General features: G+C 43.3%; 2 protein-coding genes across 3 annotated transcripts; one reads left to right on the top strand and one right to left on the bottom strand.

The window, feature by feature from the left end:
• Positions 1-1,044: 1,044 nt before the first annotated feature.
• On the bottom strand, positions 1,045-9,855 carry LOC119655496 (ubiquitin carboxyl-terminal hydrolase calypso). The gene is made up of 5 exons (XM_038061398.1): positions 9,070-9,855; positions 8,861-9,002; positions 8,759-8,779; positions 1,514-1,705; positions 1,045-1,453 (listed from the first exon to the last, which is right to left on the bottom strand). The coding sequence occupies exons 1-5, from the start codon at positions 9,768-9,770 to the stop codon at positions 1,220-1,222; spliced, it is 1,290 nt and encodes a 429-aa protein (XP_037917326.1). The 5' UTR covers positions 9,771-9,855; the 3' UTR covers positions 1,045-1,219.
• A 231-nt stretch (positions 9,856-10,086) lies between these two features.
• Positions 10,087-10,721, top strand: LOC119654559 (28S ribosomal protein S36, mitochondrial). 2 transcript variants are annotated; one of them, XM_038060007.1, is made up of 2 exons: positions 10,087-10,387; positions 10,462-10,721. In XM_038060007.1, exons 1-2 carry the CDS (start codon positions 10,235-10,237, stop codon positions 10,582-10,584), a joined length of 276 nt encoding a protein of 91 aa, XP_037915935.1. In that variant the 5' UTR covers positions 10,087-10,234; the 3' UTR covers positions 10,585-10,721. The 2 variants fall into 2 exon arrangements, with proteins under 2 accessions (XP_037915935.1, XP_037915936.1); XM_038060008.1 differs by having other exon boundaries at positions 10,093-10,357.
• The last annotated feature ends 7,229 nt before the right edge of the window (positions 10,722-17,950 follow it).

Here is a 17,950-nt window from a genome sequence, read left to right as displayed (position 1 = left end):
ATCCTGGCAGATGAGATGACGAATATATATAATGCGAAGTCTATCTCTCCTTTATCGCAGACGAAGAATGCCGAAAGGGAGAGATCGCTAAATAGATGGCAAGAGCGTTGGGAACGCTCGGGAAAGGGTCGGTGGACACACAGGTTCATCCCTGCCATCAAGGAGTGGTTGGAGAGACGGCACGGTGAGATTAATTATAATCTCACCCAGTTTCTCACGGGACATGGAGGATATCGCCAGTACCTGTTCAGGTTTAAACTGGATACCTCACCCGACTGTCCAAACTGCGATGGAGTCCCAGAGGACCCAGAGCATGTATTCTTCCATTGCCCAAGGTTTATGGAGGAAAGGAAGAACCTAGAGGAGACTCTAGGAGAGGTGCTTGTACCAGAGAATCTGGTGCGAAGAATGCTAATATGTCAGGAAGACTGGGATGCGATCAACTCCATGGTCGTATCTATCCAGAGCAAACTGCGAAAGGCAGAGATCATAAAAGCGCGGTTACGTACGCCGCGTAGAGACGAAAGGGGACCAAGCTAAAACGAGCTGACTCCGCCCCGGGATGTAATACCGTACAGTGGTTCCACGGGACTTGGAGGGAGTGGGGGGTGGTTTTAGTGGGTAAGAATCCCACACGCTGGCGTGTCCAGGCCAGTGTCTTTTGAAGATTTCCACCTCCTCAAAAAAAAAGCTATTGTACCTAAATCCCTCATGGCTTGATGTCCTGGAACTCTCACACAGTCTGGTTCAAACCATGCAGAATATACCATTTTGCATACGTGCTCGATATTGTGGGGAGTTCTCGACGAATTCTCCCATTAACATATCACCGGCCAACACCAGCGCACCTTTATTTTTTAAGTAGTTAGGATCATCCGAGCCTAAATGCGGAGTGTGTGGCAGAAAACGGATCATAACAGCTCGTAATTGAGCCGGCCGTAATCCTATTTAAAATTTGTAGGGAGTCATAAAATCTTTTTCGGCAGCTGATATTAAAAGATTCCTTGAGTCCAGCTCATTACATGTTTACAATACATTAACATGGCAAATTGTAAAATCTTTATTTTTATAAGTATAAACCTACGCTATCTTAGAACATACACTTAACAGAAATAAATCATGCAAAACTTGTCATATCATCTATGAGAGTTATTTACTAAATATTAAAAGCATCTATTCATAAGTAAATAATCTATGTTCCCCTAGTTTACTCCTCATCTCACTTTCTCTTCTTACACTTATTACGACCCTTCCTTCGTCGTCCGGCTGGTTTAGGTGATTTTCCGTTTTTCTTTGATGGTCGTCCGATTCGATTAGCAGCATTTTGCGCGATTTTCCGTGGGGTGAGTAAATGTTGAGAGACCAGTTCACCAAGAACCCCCTGATGGGCTAACATGGATAAAAAGGTGCAAATAAATTCATCGTAATTGTGGGTCCGCCGACAATCATCAACCTAAGAATTAGAAACATTGGAGACTGCTATTGAAAGTAAAAGATAAGGGAATGTTTCTACCTTGAACATATATCGCTTGTCGTTTTCATCGTTTAGACGTTGCTCGTTAACCAAGATCTCAGACTCCAAGTTTTTCAGAAGTGATTGAAGATCTCTTGCCGTGAACGCGTTGGGCTCAAAAAGTGATGTTGGGGATGAATTTCCATCTTCAATTTCCTCTTTAGTTTGACTACTTTCTCCTTCATTGTTCCCCTGTAAATATTAGAAGTAATGACAACATTACTCGTATAAGACAATATATTGTTTACGTAACATGTCATTGCTTAACACGCTGGTTCCAATCCCAGAGAAGGAATGAGAGTTTGAGGTAATGTACTTAATACTATCTTCAGTAAAATTTTCTTTTTCTTCGGCCTTTGTCCCGTTCACAAGCGAGGTCGGCTCGTCGTGATCGATTTCGCTATTTAGCTCTATCGAATGCCTGATCTTCAGTAAAATAAGGATAAAATACTAAGATCAGGAAGAAACATAAATTGTAGTTAAAGTTACTCCACTATGCTAAATCCTACCCCATCTCTCTTGGTAATAAGTCCCGTGAGATACCGATCAAGAAAACACATCCAATGTCTTTACGAAAAATATTATTATGACATTTGTCGAGCCTCGAAAAAATATTGGGGCGTCCACCTCAGCCGAGTAGAACGGGCTCTGGTCCCATCGAAAATTAAGTAAGAATTCTTGAAACGTGGATGGCGTCAGGAGGAAGGTAATTTAGTTGTTAGTAACTCACTGGCTTGCGAGTACAATGGGCCAACACGGCCTGAGTGCTCAGAAGCTGTAGCTTCTCCCCCACCATACACACAACTCACTGGCGAGTTTGGAAAGGCGCAATGACATAGAACGTGAACGGGGTAAAAGTGGCTATAAACTTCTCTAGTTTGGCATCCCACGCACTGAATATGGTGCTGGCATTGCCATCTCTATGGTTTTCGTGACGCCATTAAAAAAAAACGAGCGTTTAAATGAAGGTTTGATGAAGCTCACTATTATTTCATCTACCGATAGGATTCATTTTTTCACCAAATAACCACCACCACCAGATCGATCTTATGCCGAGAAAAACGCCTTTCGATACAAAGGCCATGCCTGCCCATCAATATATCGTTACTGCGAGTGACATTAATAATCATGTTTTAAAAAAGCAGACGGCAGCCGATGCCAAGATGGTAAAAACTCGTAAAGGCAATGAGGTTGTCGAACTTATGGGCGATTTTCCAGACACTCTCGACATTCTATTTGTCAATACATGGTTTATTAAACGATTGTCTTATCTTTTTACATTTTAACGACGACGCACATCGACTATATTCTCATAAGACGCCGGCATTTGCTCATCGTTACGGGCAACCTATTTCGACAGAAAAAAGAACAAATTATGTCTTTTACGCGACTGCCAACCATTATGAATATCAAAAATACGTGGAATTAAGCTAAAAATGCTATCCACAAAATGACCTATGCAACTTTCGGGATACGATTCATCAACCGGAATGCTAATGATGATAATGAATGATAATGTCCAAATGAAGGTCCGACAGAAGAAACGCCTCTATTAGAGGTTTCTCGCCGATAAAACATTGATGGATTAGCAAATTTACAAAAATAAATCTTTATAATGAACTGAACTGCGACAGGATATTGAAAATCATTCTGTTCTGTTATACCGGGCGCAAGGGCTAAGCTATCTCTTGCGGATATTGAGGGATTATCTGAAAGACCGCTCCCTGTTCTATGAGACGCTAGAGGGCCAGAGGAGGATGGAAATCACGTCGGGAGTAGCGCAGGGATCCATCCTAGGGCCGGACCTCTGGAACGCTTCCTACGATAGTCTGCTGAGAGTCGATATGCCCGAAGAATCGCGCCTGGTCGGTTATGCAGACGACGTTGCGGCACTTGTTGCCGGACGCACTGTTGAACAGGCGCAAAGCAGACTTGGCATATTGATGCAACGGGTAAGCGGATGGATGACTGCTCACGGTTTCAACCTTGCGCTGGAAAAAACCGAAGTAGTCATCCTGACCAGAAGGAGAATCCCGACCTTGCGTCCCATATCGATCGGCGAGTTCACTATAGAGTCAAAACCAGCGATTAAATACCTTGGTTTAATGCTCGACTCAAAGATGAGCTTCTTCGAGTAAATCAAAGCAGCCGCGGACAGGGCTGCAGCAGGAGTCGCGGCCTTGAGTCGGCTAATGGCGAATGTCGGCGGCCCTATATCAACTAGGAGACGTCTCCTCATGGGAGCAACGCAGTCCGTCCCACTCTATGGTGCGGAGGTATGGGCTGATGCCCTTGACAAGGAGGTGCATCGTAAACGCCTCGCTCAAGTGCAGAGGCGGGGAGCTTTGCGAGTGGCGTCTGCTTATCGCACCGTCTCCGTACCGGCTGTGATGGTGATTGCGGGAGTGATCCCCGTTGCCCTCCTTGCCAAGGAGCGCAAAGCTATCTATCGCCGTAAGGACGAAAACTTAAGAGAAGTGGTTGCCCGTGAAGAACGTCAACGCACCCTTAGCAAGTGGCAACTTTCTTGGCAAAATGAGCCAAGGGGCAAGTGGACTGCGCGGCTCATCGACAAATTAGACCCATGGTTGAACAGAAAGCACGGTGAGATTGATTACTTCCTTACCCAACTTCTAAGTGGGCATGGAGGTTTTCAGTCTTACTTGCACAGGGTTGGGAGGGCGCGATTTGCTGATTGTGTGTTCTGCAATAGAGTGGCGGATGACGCTGAACACACCTTTTTCTCTTGCGAGAGGTGGGACGGCCTCCGCCAGCAGCTTTATGCAGACACAGGGGAGCTCTCTCCAGACAACATTGTCAGAGAGATGCTGAAGAACGCTGGCAGTTGGAATCGTATTGCGCAATATGTTCGGGCTCTTCTTACTACGAAGAAGAACAGCAACTCCCTTCCTCCCCTCCCCTCCCGTTGGTGAAAGGAATTCCCTGACTTGAAAGCTCCCAAAGTCGGGAGAGCAGGAGGGCTAGCCCGAAGTAATGTGTCAAACGGTTCCAGGCTAGTTCTCTGATGACAGGGAGGTGTTTAGTTGGTAGTCCGCCAGCGTGCTGTTGCGGGAGTCCAACACTCTGTGCGTAAACGCATTCACCTACCCTACTCCCAAAAAAAAGGGCTAGGAAGCAAGGTTACGCAGCAAAGTAGGAACTGAAATCGTCTGCGCGTAGGCAGATTATTTGCAAAAGTCCAGTGTGGCGATAATGTAGGGAGAAATCACAATTCCAGCAATATATTGTAAAAAAATTCCAAGAGGAATGATGATGTCAATCGTCCTATAAGAGACTGCAAATGGGGAAGAGGGGGCGGATCCCGCATCCTATGCAATACGCAGGGTGATGTGACTCAGTTTGAAGGGGTCCGCAAGCTACAAAGGTTTATGCTCATGCCACAGCTTTCATTAGTGACTGCTATCTGCATGAAAACTAGCAAGTATTGACTCCTTGAGGAATCCATGTAATTCAAAAAATTGTTTATAGATTGCTTAATGACAATTCTTATATTTTTCATTAAAAGATTTGCCCGATTTTAGCTCCTACTTTTCTGCGTCACACTACGTCTCAACTTGCGTCCGGCCTAGCATGCATCTCAAATTGCGCGCCACAGGAATTAAAAAGGCAATCAAAGGAATAAAATCGTACAATAGGACCTGACGATATAGCAGCTGAGATCTGGAAAGCGAAGAGCGAAGATGTCACGACATCCACGGGTGCACAGTCACACTTTAGAGCAGAATATGGTGGGTAACGAAGTTTCATAGTCGCCCGGCCAGAATAAAATTATCCATTTTCGAAAATAGCCAGCAAAACTGTATGCCTTTGTGAAGGAGCGTGTTACAAAAATTTTGCACTTTTGATATTCATATAATGTGTGACCTACCTACTGCCATTTCCGTCCACCTATTACATCGCATGCGAGTGCCAAGCCTGTGCATCGACCAACTTCTCAATTTGAGATAGTGTCAGGCCAGCGTACTCCGATGATACGACGCAAACACGTAATGACGAAAGGGCTACTACTTATAGCAACACAGAAAGAACACTTTCGACTTCCCTAGTGCCCTTGAGGCGACCCAATCGTCTGCCATCTTAGGAGGGTGGACCCATGACCTAGCCCGCAATGCATTTTCCGCTCTCCTTTAATGTGTGATCTATCCACTGCCACGTCCGCCTTCCGATTGCAATACGTATGAGGGCGTTTGAAATAGTATTAGCTTCATGATGATATGACGCTGACAGGTGGGGTTCACTTTAAATCTGCTACTCCCATACAGCAACACAGAAAGAACACTAGCGCAGAACAGCTTCAACTTAATCTTGATATTGAGGTAACTACATTTCCACATTTTATATAGGGTAGCGAAAGCGAATCCAGCATTGTTAATGGCTCGCACAACATCTAAACAGCGCTTACTAGACATACAAGTTGATCGAGACTTTCGATACTCCGCCCATTAATGCAGATAGGGAGAGCGCGATGACCCGTCAGGCTGAGAACCTTGGTTTTGTTTGTGTTTATCTTTAGTCCAACTTTATTTGCCTCTCTTTCCAAATCCAGAACCATTTGGCCAAGGTCCATGACCGCGGGAGAAAGAAAACAGATGTCATTAACGTGGTCGAGGCGTTTAAGGAAAGATGTCATCATCCATTGAATTCCTCCACGTCCTCCGGGCAAGCCAGCATGAAGAACATCACCGATAACAAGAAGAAATAATGTTGGGGACAGGATACAACCCTGGCGGACTCGGCTTTGGACCTCAAAATCCTCCGAGATTTTACCTCGGTGCAGCAGGGGCATTTTGCGCCATCACATATCGCACTGATAATAGCTATTAGTTTCTCCGGAATGCCCCTCCTATGTAGAACCTTTCAGATATACTCCCCGTTAACACTATCGAAAGCTTTCTCGAAATCGATGAAGAGCAGGTGCAGCGTAGATCTAAATTCCGCGGGTGTTGATGTGGTCGATGCAGTAGGATCCGGAGCGGAAACCAGCCTGCTGTCTATCGATCAAGCTTTCGAAATGTTCTTTGATGCGTTCCAGGATTATTTTAGCTATTGTCTTTGCGACGGCAGAAAGCACACAGATACCCCTCCAATTGTCAGAGGATCCTTTTTTGGCATCTTAACGATCATCCCCTTCTCCACTTTCTGGGAAAGGTTTCGGATTCCCACTCTTTGAAAAAGGTCTCGGATTCCGAAAATTTCCGTAGGAGTGGAAGCAGGAGATCTGCAGTAACTGCATGTGCAGCAATAAATAACTCTGCAGGGAGACCGTCAAACCCACCGGGTTTATTCGATTTGAGTGCATTGATGGCCGAAATGATTTCTCTTTTGCTTGGAGGAACAGTCTGTTTCCGCATGTTACGGTGACTAGCCATTTCATTCACAAGAGGAGGAACCTCACCGGATGTAATACCGTTGTGGTGAAGTGTTCTTTCCACCTTTTTGTTGTTGATTATCGTGGATGAGAAGCCGTTGACGTATCGAAAGATTTACGAACATATGTAAGCTCTTTTGTGACGCGGTAGAGTTCTGAAACCATTGTGATCTGCGACATCTTCCGCTACCCTACGCTGAAGTTTTCGGGACGCTCGGTAATGGAGTTCTAGGGCGTCACGCCCGCCAACGCTCACAGCGATCGGAATTTTCCATGACTCCGCAGTCAGCCAGATCGTATGACGCCCCTTCGGGACGTGGCCGAAGATCTGTGCTGCACCCAAGAATAGAGCATTTTTGATGGCGGCTCAATGCTCATCGATATTCTCAGGCGTGTCACTCAGTAGATCTGCCGTCCGATCAGCAAGATAACTCTAACACTGTCGAGCGGCAGCTGGGTCGTACAAGCGGACGATGTTGAACTTAGGGGGTCACAGCACCCCAACCCTGCGAGAAATGACAAACGCAACATGAAAGCGAACGTAGGCGACCATCAGATGGTCATCCCTTTCAAGGCCGATGTCAGCGCCTCTCTTGTTACGCACATCCAGAAGACAATTCCTAAATCTACTGCTGATCGCAAAGTAGTGGATGTGATTGCCCGTATGGCGTCGGTCAGTTAAAATCCAATGGTCTTATCGCAGGCTCTGTTCTCGAACAATGTGCCACCAATGGCGAGGCGGTGGAAATTGCAGAAATCCATGAACCTCCCACCATTACCGTCACGGTCGCCCTTCTTCCCCATCACATGTCCCAGCAAAATGTTGTCGCACCTTGGCATTCAGATCACCCATCACGATCGCAATGTCACCTTTAGGAAGCCTCCCTTGAACTACGTTTAATTGTTCGTAGAGAGCGTTCTTCCCCACTACATCCGAAGTCTCTGTTGGTGCGTAGCCTTTTACAACTGTGATGCTCCTTAGCTTGGACCGAAACCTTGCAGTTGGGAGTCTATCAGACACCGCTCCATTATCTTACTTCGCTTAGACCCAGAATGTCCAGTTGGAAGCTGGAATTCCCGTTCAAGATGGAGAAAGCGAGCATTCTAAAGACCCTCGCTACCTTTGTCGAGGAGCGTGTGCATATTCCGGAAATCAATCATAGTGCGTTCTCGATAGCCAAAGGTCGTTGCCGTGGGGTCTTTCCCTATCCGAGGCACTGTTGACATTTGCCTTTAGTTGCCTCTTACGTCAAGCAGTGCATACTGTCACGCCGGATCAAACTCCGGCTAACTGCTCTTTGCTGATGATTTTTTCCTAACGTCCCACACCGAAGGTGATCTGGAGCAATGTTGAATTGTGCTATGAAATTACTTCACAAACCAATGCAACTTGAATGAAGTGGCATTCTCTGTGATTAATGCGCCAACAAATGTCAAATTATCCCCCCTGTTGCCCTCTGTTATTCTGAATGCTGGGTGACTGCCAAAAACAATGAACGCCGACTCACGGTAATGGAAACCAAAACTTTACGACGGATCCGTGGCGTAACGCGCCGCAATCTCATTCGAAATGAGGCATCTGCGTTCGACATGGATTTGCGTCCATCGTGGAAAACTTGCAAGAGAGGTGTCCTCGATGATATGGTCAAGTAATTCGAAACGGAACGAAACGATCCAAAGGTCGACAGAACAGAGATTTGAGAGCCTCTCGCCTCAATCCGGACCAAGCCTATAATCCAAGATAATAGCGAATTCGAACTAGAAGAGCCGATCTCGCTATTGGACGCAGCAAAGACCAAGGAAGCAGAATAAGGCACACATATCACGGGAATATCTACTTCAAAATTTCCACTTACCACATTTTCTGATGATTCTTCCTGCAAAGCAAAAATTTTCCATTATTCGATTATTCACCAGTTATTTCTTCCAGAATTCAGAAAACGAAAATCAAAACAAACCTTTTTCTTTGCGTCCGGGCCCTTATCAGTCTTGAGCAATTTTTCCAACGTTGCCGACACAATGGCTTTGTTAGTTCGGAGCATTTTGAGTTTGTGCGTGATAGCAATTCGTCGATCAGGGACAACTGCCATGAGGTTAAACCTGCGAATTGTTTAATCATATTGAAAAATCACTGTCATCATAAATATTTGATCTACAAAAGTCTCACCTTATATCCTGTTCCCCTGTCGAAATGCCCAGTCTCTCCGTCATTACTCTGCGGAACTTATCGGTCCAATCTTCCTTTTCATCCCAAGGACCGTGGTCCATTGGGAACGGCTTTAAACCATCCAATTCAAACAGGTGACCGTTGATTGGCACAAAACTAACAAAGTGGAATGCTTCCCCTGTGAATCTGCCAGTGCTCACTCCACTGCTCTTGTCCAAACGGCGTCTTGCTTGTGGCATTGCGTGGGAATTATGTGCGCAGGCTAACTCTGGGGTGTTCCCGATCGCCCAACCCTTATTTTCAGGACACATCCCCTTCGTGTGTACCTTGAGCCGACCAAGTGTCTCCCCCAAGTGTAAGTCCGCACAGTTCAGGAGCACCGAGAGCAAGGCATGAGTGGCACAGCTGTTTGGAACGACTTGTTGTGCGAAGAATATGCTACTGACCGCCTCCTCATCCTTCACGAAAATCTCGGTTGTATCAACGATTTTGCGACGAGCACGGCGTTCCTCTATCCACCGGAAGAGGAATATAAATCCATAAACTGGTCCTTCAAGAGATTTTTGAAGGTCGTAGATTTCCTCAACTTGTACACCTTTCACGCCGAAATCTTCCAGTAGCAAAGTGAACAATCCTGGATCACTTTCAAGCTCAAGCCAACCTTCGGTTAAGCGATTTATATCTACCGGCATTTTTGTCATTAAATTTCACTATTTTACTTATTAGATCAGGAAATGACAATAAATGCCGATAACAACCACCCTTCGCGCAATACAAAACAATTATTGACAGATGAATTGTACACAAATGTGAAGTTGTTTGCAGTTAACTTTGCTTATATAAACTTCGAAAAATGTAATGATCTGTTTTATTCTATTTTTTGAAAGAACTGAAATGAAGCAGTGAAACCTCTTTTCACTATTGCTATAAAATAGTCAAATAAAACGATAAACATACTTGAAAGAATCAGCTATGGATAGTCAGGTGCAATTCACTTTCTCCAATTCTTTCTATTTCCGAAATTTCGAAATTCAGTTCTGCTGCAGATGTCAAAAACTTCAGTAGTGATTTGACGAGGATTTTGCATGTGAACGATATTCCGAATATTCGACCTAAACTTCTGATTAGACAACTAGAAGGCAGTTGTTTACTCTTATAAGATAACATGGTTTTTATAACCGCTCTTCGACAGGCCTCCAAGCGAGTGCCCATGATAAAATTCCGTAAAGGAGGTCCGGTTATGTCAGCATCCGCTGGTTCACAACCTCAAGCAGCTGGATCGCCTGCGGTGAGTTCACAAGCTACTGCCCCCCATCCTGTAAGCTCTCTCCTGCATTGCTTCGGCAGAGAAGGAATTGATCAGTTTTGAATTGACAATTAATGGTTTTTCAGCATGCTGGTGGCTCAATACCTGGAGTAGCAATTGAAGACTGGCAACTACCACCTCGTTACCAAAGGAAACCGATTGATCCTGTCGAAATGGAATATATTAACAACGGCGGCCCGCCGGCCTAAGATAAACAAACTAATTGCTGCGTTATTTTTAAGCAGTAATACTTCATTGTATGCTAGTATGTAAATGATGCTCATATCCTTAATAAAATTATGCTGCTGCCTTGTTATCTAGTCACGGCACCGTTTGTATTACAAAAGATCAAGCCTGGAATTGCTTAAACCCACACCTGAGATATCTGTAGTTATTTAGATAATTGTGGCTCCAACAAACAAGTCTTTAAAAATAATCTTGAATTAGCTTTCCATGAAGTCTACAACATAAATTTCATTAACCGGAACAGGATTCAGTTAAAACTAAACCTAAGGATGGGAATATGCTACATATTTTCCGCCCGGTCGATTAATTAAGGAGTCCAAGGAGGTGCTCTTCCGAAAACATATTAGTTACGTAACAAGTCTTATGAGCTAAACAAATCCAAAGTACGCTACGAACAGATAATTTTCGTGATAAGAAACTCATCTTCAGTTGTACGTCGGTAACCATATGAAGACCTGGATGCTAAAGGTCGTTGGTTTCGGAAGGAGAATAAAAAATAAGAGTATAAATGAATACATTTTAACGTGGCTTAATCATCACCGGAGCAACGGAACGGAAGAATGCCGCATACCGAGTAATGTTGCATTCTCAAAGAACGCGGGCACGCGCAGAGACTTATCACGAACTCCGTCGAGCGGAGAAGCGACTTCACAGACGGAAAAAGGAAGCCTGGGAGAACCAACAAGTCTGTGAACTAGAAAAGTACAGGGAGCAACCGCACCAGGCGCGCAAGTTTTACCAACAAGTCAGCAGGATGAAGCCTTATACACCTCGATGCTCATCCTGCCGAGACAAGGAGGGAAATCTGATTTCCGACAGAATGGGCATATTAGAGCGATGGGTTGAGTACTTTGATGAGCTACTGAACAACCAGAACATCGGCGAGTTGGAGGTCCCGCCAACTGAAGACGACGGACAAATACTGTCACCACCAAGTTTAGGAGAAACAGTCCGTGCAATTCATCGGCTAAAAAATCATAAGTCGCCAGGTGCTGGTGGAATTACAGCCGAATTGGTTAAATATGGAGGCGACCAGTTACACCAAGTGGTACATCAACTTGTGCTCAAGGTATGGGACAGCGAATCAATGCCTGACGATTGGCAACGAGGCATAATCTGTCTCATACATAAAAAGGGAGATATCACACAGTGCAGCAATTATAGAGGTATCACGTTGCTGAGTACCATCTATAAGATATTCTCCACTATCTTGCTAGGCCGGATAGCCCCATACGCTCAGAACATCATTGGCCCATACCAAAGAGGCTTCACTCCAGGCAAATCAGCAACAGATCAGATTTTCTCTCTGCGGTAAGCGATGGAAAAACTGTTGGAATATGGACAACAGTTGCACTATCTGTTCATCGACTTTAAAGCCGCCTATGATAGCATAGCCAGGGTAAAACTGTACACGGCCATGAGAGAATTCGGTATCCCCACGAAATTAATAAGACTGACTAGGCTGACCCTGACCAATGTGCGAGGCCAGATAAAAGCAGCAGGATCACTCTCAAGACCATTCGACATCAACAACGGTCTACGACAAGGGGATGCGCTATCATGCGTCCCCTTTAACCTGGCCCTCGAGAAAGTGATCCGTGATGCTGAGGTGAATGCAAGAGGTACGATCCTCTTCAAGTCCACCCAACTACTGGCCTATGCTGACGATATCGACATCATGGGAAGAACCATCCGAGAAGTACAAATTGCCTTCATCCAGATCGAGCAGGCGACAATTGGCGTGAGATCTTGGGCTGCACATCAATGAAGGCAAGACAAAATAGATGGTGGCAACGTCAGCACCGAAGACGAATCAACCAACAACATCAAACCGCACTGGTCAAACACGAAGAAGAATAAGGATAGGAGAATACAACTTTGAGACCGTTGATAATTTCTCCTATCTAGGGTCGAAAATCACAACCGATAACAGTTACGATGATGAAATCTGCGCGCGGTTGTTGTCAGCCAACAGAGCCTATTTCAGCTTACAAAGACTGTTCCGCTCGAAACGTCTCACCATAGGGTCAAAGCTCTTACTGTACAAGACTATGATCTTGCCAGTCCTCATGTATTCCTCGGAAACTTGGGTTCTTAGCAAGAAAAATTGTGAACTCTTGGCCGCATTCGAGAGAAGAATCCTCCGAAGAATTTTTGGCCCCCTACATGAGGATGGACGATTCCGTAGCCTACACAATGACGAAATCTATGAGCGATACCATGACCGTCCGGTTGTGGATAAAATCCGGCTCAATAGGTTACGGTGGGCGGGTCACTTAATCCGTATGGATGAGGATGATCCCACCCGGAAAGTCTATAAGGGCAATATCTATGGTAGGAAAAGAAAACGAGGCAGACCCTGCCTAAGATGGAGCGATGGCGTGGGCCAGGACGCCAGACAGCTTTTAGGGATATCGAATTGGTGGAGCTCGGCGCAAAACCGGGATGTCTGGAGTTCCTTATTAAGGCAGGCCTAGACCGGACACCGGTTGTTGCGCCGTTGATGATGATGATAATCATCACCGATAATATATACTGGCTCGAAATGGAACTACTAATTTGTACAGAATATAAAGATCCGAAAAACCAAGATTGGAATTAAATAATGATGATTGATCTGCGCTATTTTCAACTAGACTAGAGCTACTGACGTCGACGCTTCACGGTTGTGAATTCTGGTCAAATGGTAATGTGCACCGCAGGGTTTTAACGATTGGCACTCACGAAGAAGTAATAAAATCTGGGAATCGATTCCTGAATTAACACCAACAACTCTGCTACCAAATCTCATTTCTACCTTCACTTGGTCATTGGAAATTCTTTCCCAATGAATGATTACAGACACAAAAGAAAGGAGGCAAGTGTCCTATGTCTAAAAACCAGACAAACTTTGCCAACTGGTCCTCCAGGTTAGGGATTGGTGTAGCGACAACCTTACCCGGAAAAAATGGAACTACAGAACAACTAGCTGGTACGCTATACCAACATCAGGCTCATGTCACCGTATTGCAAGGAATCTGCTGGACTGGTTTCATGAAGAAGAGCGACTATACCATATATTGTAGTTACCACTCAGTAAACCATGTACTCCGAGTAAGTTTTCTAGTCAGCTAAAAAGTGCATTTTGCTGTTATAGACTTTGAAAACATAAGCAAAGGCCTAAGCCCTGTGTGGATTCATGGAAAATTTTGAAGGATCACTTTCATTAATGTTCATACCCCTACAGAAGAGACTGCAGAGTCGGAACATTCCCCGACTTTCTTTACCTTTTATGAGGCAGTGAAATGAACCCTCGAAGAATGCTTCAGGTATGGTGTCAAAACTATTCTTGGAGATTTCAAACGCCCAATTAGGTAGTGAACTTCTATTTAGGCGATACGTCGGCTCCCATAGCTTACATAAAATTACCAATAACAACGGACTGCGGACCCCCATTATGATGAATGCCACATAATAATGGATTTGTTCCGGACAAAATAAAGTTAAAAGCAAAGCAAGAAGTATTCTTGTCAGGAAAACTCAAAAACGGAAGCATTTTCTTTTTAAAATAGAACTTAAATTTTTTCTTCATTTTATAACAGTATATAATTAACAAAAACTATATTATTCAATCTTCAAAGTTTTATAAAAAAGAAACCAATAAACGGTGCGGATCCTGTATTTCAAGGAGGATAAAATAAAATGCAAAATAAGAAATAATCTGTTATGTGTTCCCTTACTTTTTATCACCTTTGCTAGTCTTTTTGGAACACCGCTAACTATTTTTTAGGGTAGCTCCAGGTATTTTTAACCTTTCTTCTTGCATGCTTCTCCAGAAGGAATCCAGATTCACATGTGCCTCTAATGCATTTCTGTTATCTAGAATGATCCACAGATGCTCAATCGGATTCAAATCTGGTAATAAAGCACGTTACTCTAAACGCTACTCTAAACGGCATTGAACCGTTTTCGATAAAAAGCTGTTTTGCAATTTTACTCGTGTGCTTGAAATCATTATAAAACATACAGGGTGCGGCAGCATAACTTCCTTTTTTAAAATGCGCGCCACTCACTTAGTTGATGTCATAGCGGAGCGCTGGTGGACTCGTTCAAGAGGGGATACTGTAAAGTTTTGTCCCGACACAGTTCAGTCGCCATCATGCGTTGGAATAGTGAGGAGCGTGCCTTTGCCGTTGAGGTTTACTTTTCAAGCGGATGTTCGGTTATTGCAACACAGCGTGCATTTCGGCTAACAAACAAAACATGCGCTACTGGGCTGACACCAACCCTCGATAATTGCATCAAAATCCTTTGCATTCACCCAAAGTCACAGTGTGGTGTGCAATTTCCTCAGCTGGAATTATTGGTCCCTGGTTTTTTGAAGAAAATGAGGTTACAGTGACAGTGAATTCGGACCGGTATGTAAACATGCTACAGAATTTTTTTTCCCACGGCTAGAAAATTTGGATTTGGGGGACACTTGGTTCCAACCAGACAGTGCAACAGCACACACTTCAAGAGCATCGATGGCTGTTTTGAGGGAACACTTTCCGGAGCGCCTTATCTCAATTAGAGGCGATTTGGAATAGCCGGCACGCTCTCCCGATCTGTCCCCTTGTGATTTTTTTCTATGGGGTTTTTTGAAATCCCGTGTTTATGTGAACCGTCCAAGAAGCCTAGAAGATTTGAAGACCAACATCCAAGAAGAAATTGCCAACATAACACCTGCTATGCTAACAAGAGTCATGACAAACACAAAGACAACAAAGAAATCGGTTTACGCAATGTATGGAGAATGGAGGACGTCACCTAACAGATTTGATCTTCAAAACAATGTAAATAAAAACTTTAGACATGGACCTACATTATAAAAAATAAATAAATATTTTCCGATGCATACAATAGTTTTTATTGAGTTTTGAAAAAGGAAGTTATGCTGCCGCACCCTGTATATCACCCAAGCACAAGTCATCTGCACTTTTCGCGAGTTTTTTTTCTAAAATATTTATATAATGCGCTCTTGCCATTTTTTAATTAATTTTCGCTGTCCGACTCCTACGGCAGAGAAGCATCCCCATACTATTAGGGAACCGCAACCGTGTTTAACCGTAGCTATAATATTTCTGGTTTTTAGCCTCTGGGAACGCTCACACTAAACTCGATTACATTTTTTTTTAATGTTTCAACTCAAATTTTGATTCATCCGACCAAATTATTCCACACCAAAACGATTCGGGCATGTTAATATATTTTTTGCAAATGAGTGTCGTTTCCTAATGATTGCACGCAGTAGAGGCTTCTTTTTAGAAAAATAACTCCTCATTCCTGCTTCAACTACTCTTTTCTCAACTGTATATGACGAAATGTACAAATTATCTATCAACATTTTTCGGTCATCCACTCCAGTGGTTTTCCGCTTTCGGCCACACAATTTCTTAAAACTTTAGGTTGTTCTATGTAATTTATATTTTTTGCCTATTTTTCTTGTACCAGAAATGAAAATTTTATATTTCGCTGCCAATTCTTTGTATCTCTGGCCACCAGCGCGATTATTTACAAATCTTTCATTGATAACTTTATTCGTATGGTCACAGACATATTTGATTTTAGCCGCATGGAAGTGGGAACGTTTGGTTCGATGGTGATTGAATGCTACCAATAGAATTGTTTTGGGGGGTTGTTTGCAATTTGTACACATATATGTACATATTTACAAACTTGTTGGCTAAACATTTGTCTGTCTGATGTCTGTTACAGGCACAGAAGACGCAGAATATGTCTTTGTTTCAAGTATTTTCTCTTAAAAAAAAACAATTCTTGAGGCTTGAAAATATCTTTCGAGTTTATATGTACATACTTTTTTATCTACACCTACAACGCCTTTTAATTTCCTTATTAGATATTCAGTGCGACTCCACCACACATACGTACAACACGATTAGACCATTGAGATTATTACCCTGGTTTGACTCAGGCACTCATTCACAGTCGATTGGTGGCCGACGTCAAATCATGATACAGATCCTATTGCCACCAGGCAGATTTGAATCGGGACCTTCCCTACGACAGCCTTGTGCTCTAACCATTCGCTATCCAAGCGAATATTAACATTTCAATACAAAAAAAGTCGTATTCACACTTGGAAATACTCGTACTAATCCAACAGAATTCGTATTCATACTCGTTAATACGAAAACGTTTGTATTCACTTTTGGACGTGAAAATACGGCCGTATTCGTATTCACTTATGTAAATACCAAAATATTCGTATTAATAGAAAATCATCATACGAATTTGTTCGTATTCATATTTACGAATACAAATATGCCCAACACTGGCTGTAGGCCGAATTTACAAAATGTTTAGGCGGCTGTTTTTGGAGACCTGGTTATTCGGTGAGGATTGGCAAAATAGACTGAAATGGATTGTTGATGGACTAAAGATTATCCTTGGTGGCCGGAGTTGGTCTAGAGAAGAGAACTAACCCGAAAACTTAAAAAGTTGGCGAAACAGACCATGAATATCCGCTGGCAGATACTGAAGCTCCATTGGAGTGCTCGGTCAACACGCCTCTGTGCTAGCCACGCTCGGGAATGTGGAGGTTCCTTTGAGCGTTACGATCCCTCACGTGTCATTATTCAAAATTCACGTGTTGTACCAGTACGTGGGTCCTCACCGGATCTTGAAGATAACTACACAAATATAGGAATTCGCGTAAGCCTGACGATTTACACCAAAACGCGATTTGAAAAATGAAAATAAAAAAAACGGCGGAGTTCCACGACGGATTAGTCTTGATCCCTGTTCCTTCTGCCTCAGATGGTTATTGAGCCGCGGCCTCTGACGTTCCCTCCTTTTCTTGACATCCTGCGGTCATGATTCTAGAGGATGTCCCTAATGTGTTAGAGTTTCTCGGGGTTAAGGAGGAGGGGAAAAGAAGGAAGTCCTCAAATTGAGTAAAGAGTTAATACATTATATTGAAGCGTGAGAAAATATGAGAAGTACAATCATGCAGAAAATAATATAAAGTAGAAATATTTATTTAATATAGCCAACATCCAAAGAAATGGAATAAAAAGAAAGTAGGTTAAATAAAATAAAGGAATAAAATTAAAATAGAAAGAATAGAAAGAACCACTTCAAAACGAAAGAAAGAAAATAAATATCGCAATAAAGAAAAATATCAAAATAAAACCCTCACCCAGAGCTCTGGTGATCACGTAATTTTGTTATCATAAATATTTCCCAAAGATCTCAAAACGTTGCTTGTTTCTTTTTTACAAATCAAAAATAAACATAATAAAAGAAAGAAAATCATATAGTCCTTAGAAAATGTACACGCTAATTCAC

This window comes from Hermetia illucens, chromosome 4 (genome assembly GCF_905115235.1).
Source record: "Hermetia illucens chromosome 4, iHerIll2.2.curated.20191125, whole genome shotgun sequence".
NCBI classification, from domain to species: Eukaryota; Metazoa; Arthropoda; class Insecta; order Diptera; family Stratiomyidae; genus Hermetia; species Hermetia illucens.
This window is presented reverse-complemented; position numbering and strand designations above follow the sequence as displayed.